Genomic DNA, 10,289 nt, shown 5'->3' with positions numbered 1-10,289 from the left:
GTGTAAAGAATGAGTCATGCAGGTATTAGTAGATATCGAGTAAATTGAAAGAATATAACTATGAGATTTGCGATAGGAAAACTTTTCATTAAATCAAGGCTTAAACGGGATCAGAATTAGATAAAAATTAAAACTCACGGGAAACCGTGGCAAATGATATCGGGATCTCGATTGGAATTGTATTTGTAGAGCAAACTTGCTTCCACGGTTTAATCGTTTGGACAGCTGCCATTGTAAACTAATCATGTATCCTATTTTTAAGATTGTTGCCATCGCGAGATACGCATGAGATTTTCTTACGTTGATATTTAATAATAATTTATAAAAAAATGTAGCCACTTTGGGAATGTATCTTTGGGCGAACCAATTTTACGGCTGCCTTGGGGATATCGCGATGTTTTTCTTCCTTGTTTCAACTTGCGATCTAAGTCAGCAATAATTTAAGAGCCGATTTTTCCTCGGTTCCTGTGTACATTTTACGGATTGAGCCTGTGCGCTGAATCCGTAAACCGGAAGGATTCCTGATTTACGCTGTTTCTAATAAAAAGAGTCGGTCTCAGTATCTTGGTTTGTTTCCAGGGCTTTGGAAAGGCGGATCACGAGGTATCCGTTGCTTTACTGAAGAAGAAGTACCCCGATTACACTATCACCTGCTCCGACGACGGATACTAACGAGGAACGTTTTGACTAATTTATTTGAACATGTTCAATATTTAATTTAATAAACAATTTTTACAAACCGAAATGTTGTACCTTTCTGATTTTGCCTATTACTTTAATAAAGGATTTGATTCAACTGATTTGTAATTATCGAAAACCCTTGCTAATCGCCATCAGTCGAAATGCTTATATTTGTAATTGTTAACTGAAATTAATAACCGGTTCGTCCAGATTTATCAGTATAATGGATTCCGTTCAACGACAATTAAATTAGTTTAATGAAATTGATCTCATTTAGATTATGCCCTTTCGTAATTAATTCCACATAGCCGGACAATATCTGGTGGTAAGCAGTACCAACTGGAGTTCTGATTAGTTTGATGAAATATTGACCTGTACTACTGATAGTAAAACCACAGATGGAACAGAGGATAAGCTTAACATCCAATGGAACGTTCGATAAAATAGTGATAGCACGGAACAGGAGATTTTCGAAAGTCAAATAAATGGACTTACAAAGTACATTGTAATCGTTTAGTAAAAAATAAAGTGTAATAGTATAATCTATCCGAACAATTCTGTTAATTTTATTGATTATAAATGTAAGCTGTTCGAAATTTAATAAAAATAAGATATTAAAATATAAAATTATAGAAGTCTTCAGATTCTTTCCTTTAATTGCTAAATTCTATAATGTTTTAAATTGAATCGGTAAGTATGAAAACGTTGATAACAGAATTCAATCAATAAATTGTGAACGCTGAGCGATGAACGATAATACAGGTTGCTGTTTCATACCTTCCGTTATCAAAAGCGATTTTGCACGGGTCTCGTGTATCTCGAATAGATGGCTGCAGTTACGAGGATTGCGGCTATTTAATTTAAATCTAGCTTTGCGTTGTTCCTCTTTTTTTTATATATTTCCCACACTCCACTTTTGTATTAGTCTTTCATTAATCTTAATATATCTCTCCGATGTTAGATTTTTAAAAATTAGGAAGTTTGTTCGATGAATCATGTTAATTAAAACATTGAATCGATTGAAAATGAAAAGAACGCAAATTTCCAAAAGAGAATCAAGTCACAGTCTCCGTGAACGACTCGATCCGGCGCGCGATTTTCATTTTTCACGTCGGAAACAAATGCATCGTTCTTGGTAACGGGAACCGTTAGTTGCCATAATTTGGACATGTCGGGCGCCCGATGAAGGCGTTACAAAAATTTCCAGTAATAGACCAACAGGAATAACAATGTTTTCCCGGGCCGCTAAGTCCATCGTGAAAACCATCGGTCAGCAGAAATTCCACGCTGGTGAAGAGAACATCAAGGTGCCGAAATTATATTTTAAAATCGAGTTTCAACATCCCATGATTTCCCGTCCCCTCCGGGGGACATTCACGGGTTCCCTTTAACGAGAGAGAACTGGACAATGAAGAACGCTAAAGGGATACTCGAAACAATATATCATTTTGCGATTTGAATTGTTCGTGCAGCTGGCGATGGTTGGAGGTGCAGGGGAAATTGGACGATCTCTCTCGCAGATGCTGAAACAAACTTCGAAGCTCGACGTACTCGCGCTATACGACGTGGCCGCATTGAACAAACGACACGCAGCGCACATCAAACCGAAAACCTTCAGCAACGGCCAGCCGAATGCGGTAAGCTTATTCTCCAACTAAACTGCATATATCGTACCGCTTGAACAAATATCTTCCACCGTTCAAGCATTCTGACGCGCTGCTATTGACGGCTCATACATTACACGCATTCTGAATTCATATTATATCATTCATACCTGAATTCGACTTTTCTACAAATACATAGAACCTACAATCCATTCATTTCAATCTTTGTTGTTCATTCATTTAACTTCTCGTTATTGGTCCTATTGAATAGAATTCGCGTATGTTAACGATGCTGGAGAAATCGAGGACGAGCAAAGGTGATTACCTTCCTATGCACGAGGTAAATACAAAATAGCAGTACATATTTGCTTCAAGCTGAATTTACGGATTGAACAGTAGACTAATTATAAAAATGTATTTTGTTAAGAAGGAGACAGGAGAGCTGGTGGAAAGTCTGCGTCGTCTGCCGATCGCTGAGGAGTGTGCCACGAGCCCGGCGCCGAGGCCAGCGGTAGGGTCACAGGTAAGAGACTTTAAATTGAAATGTGAATCGTTTAACGAAATTTGATTAAACTCGATACGAAAAGTGAACGCACGGTTTTATTTGAAATATCGAGACGAAAGAACTATTATCTGATAAAAAGAGAAAACGCGATGGCGCGTCTCGTCGACTTGTTTCGAACCGCGTCGCGAACATAGGATGAGGAGGAGGATAGGGATGAGAAGCTGACGAGGCGGCGCTATTCTTCGTGCGAATTTTCAAAACGGTCTTTTACGATCTTCATTCGTGATGGATCACGATAAGCATTTTCGAAGATCGATTTATTGCAAAGTTTCGTTACTAGTTAAGAGATGAGAAAGAAAAGAGGAGCCGGCCAATCAGAATGTTTTCCGTGATGCAATACATAAGCCGGCGTAGGTTTAATTCGCGAAAGATAAGGGTAAAAAAAAGGAATGGCACCTAGGGGGAATTGCTTTTGCCGCGAGTCGACGTACAATTCCGATCACGTCCGTGCGCCGCGCGCCTCTTTTTGCAATATCCCTTTCCCTGAGAAAATGCTATGACGAGAGACGATGAACGGGCTTTGAATACGTTAAATCTGCCAAATAAACGTTCAACCATTTGCCAGGCTACGAGGAATTTTCCTTGACCGCAATCCCTTTCGCTCTTTCTCAAAACCATTTAATACAATTGAAGACTTCTATGACAAAAGCTGTTCGCTTCCATTTTGACTCCAACTTCACAGCAGAACTCATTTTATTTCTACGAGATGCAATCTCTTGTAGATTGCGATCGTCGATGAAATGTATAATTCTACAGATTAAATCAATTCTTCCTAAATACAAATAATCAGTGCACAGTGAATAAAATTTCGATATTCTTATATAAATAGAATACAATTATCTTTGTAATTACGAAGTCTTCATAGAACGTTTGTCACTGAAATGATGCCTTGGCAAAGGGTTTAGTTACGTCTTCTATCCCCTCCTCTGTCCTGAGGGATTATTACAAAGATAAAGAATACCCGAACAAGTTCGAACAAACCTTGAAATCGTCTCTCCGTCTGTTCTCAGGGGGACAACGCGTATGGTAGCAAGCTACGAAGCCCTCGAGTTCTCGCCGAAATGGGGCCCGTTATCCGGGACGCCGGCGACGACTGTGTTCGCATCGCTTCCGAGATCCGTAGACATTTTTCTAATTTCGCAACACAGAGCCGTCAGAATACTATTGACGGTAACGTCGCTGCGTTCGCGCGACGACAGTACTCGACCCTCGTGTTGTTGCCCGATGGAAACCGCATGCAGCACGCTGACACGCATGCCTTTATCGCGGCCAACGCGAAGTCGTCAAGAAACGTGGACAAAATTGCCGCATCGTTGAAAAATACCGGCTCGATGGATAAAAAAAATTATTTGAAGAAGAAAGATTTCGGCAAGAAGCTGAATATGATTTCTTCGGAGCAAATCGCGGAGAAGAAAGTGACCGAGAATTTTTTAATAACACAAAAGTGCAACGATAAGAAGAAGATACGCGTGAAAAAATTCAACGAGGTGAAGATCGTCGAGGATGCGACGAGCAAGATCATTGGACGGCCGAGTAATTTGGGAAAACCGAAGAACTGGACTATCCCTGCAGCCCTGGGCGACAAGAAACCAAAAATGTTGTACGGATTGGTCCGACAGAGACGAAAACCGCTAGCTAATTTCTTCTTTAGATTCCTGGACGTCCAGGAAGCGATCGCGGATCGTCGTAACAGTAACTACACTGGCTGCAAGATCGATAAACTGTACGTGCGAAATCAGAATCAAATCAAACCGATTGGAGTTACAAGTCAGAAGAAATTCGGTACGAAGCTACCCGAAGAGAGGATGAACGTGACCACTTCTGTAACCGATTTGCCGCCTGAAACAATTGAAAACGTGAATGCCCCGGGCGACGACAATTCAAACTTGCTAGAAACGTTCACGGGAACTGGGAACCCGATCTCTGTGGAACAATCATCGACGGGAAATTCTGAAATGAGCGTGGGTAGGACTACATCCAGCTACGAATCTGAAAACGAACGAATGAGCAACGAGTCTCTGTCGACGGTGCAGAAAGTGTCGTCGAAGATCGCGCAGTTCCTCGAGACTCTAAAAAGCAACAGGCGAAGGTCGAGCTCTACGACGAGTTTGGTTTCGTACAATCTTGACACATTGTTCGCCACCGAGGAAATGGCACCGGCCTTCGACGGGATTCTCGTGGAACCCTCTGATCGTTCAAAAGACATTGTACTGTTTGGAAAGAAGAAGGATCCGCCAGCCGAGAGTCAAGGCAAACAAATCTACGGCCAAACTATATGCAAGGAGGATGACAAAAAAAAGGACAAGAAAGAAAAGAAGAAACCAACACCCTGCAAAGAACGACAGGATGATTGCAAGAAGAGGGAACCTAAATGCAAAAAGAGGGAGAAGTGCAAGAAACCAGACCCTTGCAAAAAGGAGACTCCTAAGAGAGACCCTTGCAAGAAAGATACGACTAAAAAGGAGAGACCAAAGTGTAAGCCAAGGAGGACCGAGAAGTGCGGCAAGCCGGAACAGCCAGCTAAGTGTCCACCGGTGGTACGTGCGCCAGGGTGCAAAGACAGCGGGAAACCAGGTAAAGGTTGCAAGAAGTACTCGACTCTTGCCTTTCATATGGATTACAAGAGTGTCTTCAGCGTGGACAACATAAAGAATATTCTGAACCGTTCCATGATAAAACGAGAACGCATCAACAACTAATGAAAATTATTTTCTACAAGAATAAACGAGGTCTAGAGTGTTTATATGTAACGCGGGTGTGTCTACTTGTCCAAATTATATAACATTATAAGAATAAGATACAAAGTATAAAATTAATGTAATACGTGTCAATGTTCCAACGTGAATAAACGCGTTTTAATAAAACGTTAAAACGATTTCTCGTCTACTTTATTTTAAATTGGAAAAGAGCAAAAGAAAAGAGAAAAACCATCAGTGTGTTTTGATTTTAATTGCAGCTGCAGGCCACGCCAGGCACCCAGACGAGATACCAACTGCCGGGTAACGCCGTCGAAGTAAGTTTCTTAAATATATACCATACTTTTATCTAATTAGATTACAGTTTGTCGCCTCTCGAATCGGTCGCGAGCGCTCGATTGACTCGAGTGATCGAGGAGCGCGTGTAACCGAGACTCGTCGCTATGGCTCCACCTCCCTTCTGCCTCTTCCTCATCTCCAAACAATTTAACCGTGAAAATTAGACACAAAAAAACCAAAACCAAAATCAAACAAAAAAAAAAACGATATGAGTCGGATCATCCTCTCTCCCCGCAGAGGACGAGTACAAGTCCACTCGAAATCAATGGATCGATCGCGCGAGCCTCGGACCGAAGGAACAGGGGCCCTTTGTCGATCACTTCCGACCCGAAGGGATCCACGACGACGACGATCGATCGCGACGGCGACGTTTCACGGATCCTCGGCCTGAAGAACCGCACTATCGAGCGGCAAAATAATAAGTACCGCGAGAGGACCATGCTCCTCGAAGAGGAAGATAGAACGCGGAACGACGACTATTTCCCCCAAGGCGAGGAGTACGAGGACGAGATCGGCATAGATTATGGCCAACTGAAGAAAGAGTTTCCCCATAGGAGACCCACCAGAGAAGAAGATATGGATCTACAATCGACGAGACGGCCATCGGTGCCGCTCGCTAACGTGTCGTTCGAAAACGTTCCGTTAGACGTTGGGAAACGATCGAACACCGAACAAACATCGGTGCCCTAGAAGAGAGGAGACTCGCTCACAAGAATCGTCCCAATATTCCCTGTATCTCATTTTTATATATCCGTACAAGAATAAACCGTTTGAAAATAAATTGTTTCGTCGCGAAGAATCACCTTGCGATCGCGATCTCCAATCGTCCAAATGTTCGCGTTCGTACGCGGTTCGATCATCGATTCACGGGTGAAGGAGGGAGGTGGGCCAGGACAAATCGGAGGAAAAAGAGCCGTTAAAACAAAAACAAAGATAATAGAGAGAGAGAGAGAGAGATAAAAAGGAATGTGATGTGATCTGATCATCCAGGGTGCAGGGAAGAAGGGAGAGCTACGACTCGGGGAGCCGGACTGCGGCGAGGGTCCGCCCGACTGGCCGCGCAAGAGCCCATGTCATCCACCAAAGGGCCCCTGTAAGCCCATGGGTCCACCGGGCTACCCTTCGAAACCGAAGCCGGAAAAGAAGCCGTTTTGCGTAAAGTGTCCACCGAAGAAACCGTGCAAAACGAAAAAATGTTGTAATTAGGTGACGGGTGCTCTTTGAAAAGATCTAGCACCTAGAGACAGAGGGTACGTGGAGATAGCGGCGGAAGCAGCGGGCTAAAACTGTACGATCAAAAAATCTCTCTTCTGTCTACGTCCGTATATAGGCGAGCGCAAACTCTCTGGGATCGCTTTTGAAATTTTCCACCGCGGCACTTGGTAGTTTCCGAGCTAGAAGCCAGTTCTCTTTGGGATCGTCCTTTCGTAACGGGTGGATCTTGGCGTCTTCTCCGAGATGGGGACTCAACATGGGACTCGCCTGCGCGAGGAATTTCACAACCTGCCCCGACTCTATTGTCGTCTCGAAGGGGCCCGGGAACTGTCTATCGAAAGAGCTGATGAAATACTGGTGGCAACAACAACAGACAAGATCGTTTCGCAACGACTCCGTCTTGATGGGCAAGAAGAAGAAGAAGAGGCCGCCCCGTTCGGCTCCGCCATCGGACAGTTGCAAGACTACACCGAAATGTAAAGGCGAAAGGAGTCCTCAGAGAGGACCTTGTAAACAACCGTACCAACGAACCAAGCCTTGCCTACCACCGGAGAAGTGCGTACAGCCGGCACCACCGTGCTGTCGCAAACGACCCAAGAATCCCAAGTGTCCTCAGCCCCAGACACCGTGTCCGCCGCCCTGTCCATGTCCCTGCCCCGAGCCGCCGAAGAAACCTCCACCGCCGAAAATATGCTACCGAAAGTGTCCCCCGCCGCCGAAACTACCCAGGCTTCCAAAATGCCCGACGATACCTCCGCCCCCACCACCTCCGCCGCTACCCAAGCTGCCCAGGCCGCCCAGGTGTCCAGCGCCTTGCCCACCACCTCCTGCACCGCCTTTGCCAAGATGCCCAAGAGCTCCGAAATGTCCCGAGTGCCCGCCGCAACGGGAATGTCCGCCACCGCCACCTTGCGAACCCTGTCCTTGCCCGCCACCCTGTCCTCCACCTAGCTGCCCACCACCGCCACCGTGTCCACCTTGTACACCGCCAAAACCGTGCCCAAAGCCATTACCCTGTCCGCCACCACCCTGCAAGATTTGTCCTCCGTGTCCACCTTGCCCGGAGTGTCCTCCGCCGCCACCTTGCCCACCACCGCCACCCTGCTGCCCTTGTCCTTGTCCCAAACCACCCCCGCCTTGTCCATGCCCGAAACCCTGTCCACCTTGCAAGAAGAAGCCCAAGCGACCGCGCTGTCCCGAGGGTCTTCCATCTTGCCCGAGGGATTGCGGCAAAAAGAGAGGTAAAAACGACAAGGTGAAGAAGAGGAAGATGTCCACGTATCTCGCCCCGTCGAGATTCGATCCGCAAAAGATCCATACGAAAGAGTTTCATATTTTCTCGACACTACTGGGCAAGAAGAAGTCCGGAAAATCAAAAACGTGTAAAGACATAAAGGATATTTGCGTAAAGGAATCGCAGAAGGGTTGCCTAAAGACCTGCGACAAGAAGCCCAACGCTTCTGTGGAAGAATGCTACGCGAAACCGAACAAATGCGATGGGAGGAAACTCAAGAAAACAATGCAGAAAGGAAAGAAGAAGAAGAAGGACTGTTTCGATTCATGCATTCCTCCAGGTAAATGCGACGTGCCGAAGGTACCAAAACCGCCAAAGATGGTCTACGGACCGTCCGTGTGTCCTCCACCGAAGTTCGCCGTACCCAAACCTTGCCCGGACATGCCGGAACAGATGGTGGAACCGTGCGTGGAAATTCGACCAGTGAGGAAGAAAGAAATCTGTATGCCACCGCCTATGCCAAAGCCACCCACAGATCCTGTCGTTCTATGTCCTTGTCCACCACCGCTGAAGCTGCATCCTGGTGACTGTCCCTGCTACGATATGAAAGAAGACAAAAAGACCAAACCTACGTTACCGCCGTGCAAACCGAAGGAACCATATATCTGTCCCAGGGAGCCGCACTACTGTCCACCCGAGAGTCTAATTTGTAAGAGGCCGAAACCTTGCGACGACAAAATAGAAAAAAGAAAACTGAAGAAGAAACGGGAAAAGGTGGTGTCGCCGCTATTCACCGAAAGAAGTAAGATTCATTATAAAATGATACATGTATAATTTACAATCTTTAATATTTCTTTTTATTCATCTAATTCGTACGTTTTTTTTAATGAAGGTAAATAACAAGATACGCATTGGCAGAAGAAATCAGTTTCTTACGAGATCTATTAGACAATGATGTTCGGTCACCCGGATCGATGATCGTCAATGATAATTTCCGGTCGACTGGTTTGCCAGCTCTCGTCCCCAGGATCGACCAAGAGAGCGTCCCGACTAAATTGATCAATCCACCGTTCCAGCCCTTCGTACCGGCGCTCGTAAAGATCCGAGGAACGGAACGCGAAAGGCGAACGAGCCGGCTTGTTACGTGTGTGTCCTTGGTCGCGTGTCTGATGTCGCGCTTTCGCTTTTAAATTTCGTTGCACAATCGTGGGAAAGAAAACCTGCATAAATGGACAATTTCCTTCAGGGTCCTCGATTTTACGCGAATGACAGCGTATTAAAGAATCTCGGTTCAGATAACGAACGAGCCTCGTCGGCCACGCGACACTCGACGTACATTCGATTAATTTTTTTTTTTATTTCTAAGAAGAAGTCCAAGTCTAAATTCGAATAGACCTCGTGATTGATAACTATCGACTGGTTTCTGCGTAAAAATATTTACGATCGAAGACACATGAGAGAGGCAGAGAGGTGGCTGAGGAAGAGAAAGGCTCGGGAAAACTCAGGAAACCAGAACCGTATTCGTCCCCTGTTACTATCTAAAATTTTCGCGTACTCCGATCGCAAGGTGAAACCCGCCGACGAAACAGATAAATTGTTCTAACACGTACCCAATGTCAATAAATCCATTTGTAGTAAATCCCTCTTATGAATTTACATAAATGTAGATAAAAATGATTTCTAAAAATACTTGCACACGCGGAATGCAAATTAGCGAGGCATTAATAAAGCTTGGAAAACTCTGGCGGGACGAGCAGCGAATAGAGGCTTGGAAGCCGTCGCGCGCGATCCGGAAACCATAAATTCATGGGTCGATTCAACGAATTTGCGAGTGTCCGATCGCGTGGGCTCGTCTCCGAACGATAGAGCACCGTGGAAGGAGAAATTGCTATCAAGAGCGGTTCGTTACAATAATATCGACATTTATATACGAGTCGGCTCCGGGCAGAGGAAGC

General features: G+C 45.1%; 2 protein-coding genes across 2 annotated transcripts; both read left to right on the top strand.

Moving 5' to 3' along the window:
• Positions 1-1,910: 1,910 nt before the first annotated feature.
• Positions 1,911-5,549, top strand: LOC113464781 (uncharacterized). The gene is given in 4 exon segments (XM_026816599.1): positions 1,911-1,988; positions 2,154-2,318; positions 2,557-2,808; positions 3,861-5,549. Coding segments are annotated over 4 exon segments (2,184 nt in total).
• Positions 5,550-7,356: 1,807 nt separating this feature from the next.
• On the top strand, positions 7,357-9,234 carry LOC113464780 (proline-rich extensin-like protein EPR1). The gene is made up of 2 exons (XM_026816598.1): positions 7,357-9,136; positions 9,227-9,234. The coding sequence occupies exons 1-2, from the start codon at positions 7,357-7,359 to the stop codon at positions 9,232-9,234; spliced, it is 1,788 nt and encodes a 595-aa protein (XP_026672399.1).
• The last annotated feature ends 1,055 nt before the right edge of the window (positions 9,235-10,289 follow it).

The sequence above is a fragment of the Ceratina calcarata genome, unplaced genomic scaffold (assembly GCF_001652005.2).
Source record: "Ceratina calcarata isolate Rehan_Ccalc_2016 unplaced genomic scaffold, ASM165200v1 scaffold53, whole genome shotgun sequence".
Taxonomy (NCBI): Eukaryota; Metazoa; Arthropoda; class Insecta; order Hymenoptera; family Apidae; genus Ceratina; species Ceratina calcarata.
This window is presented reverse-complemented; position numbering and strand designations above follow the sequence as displayed.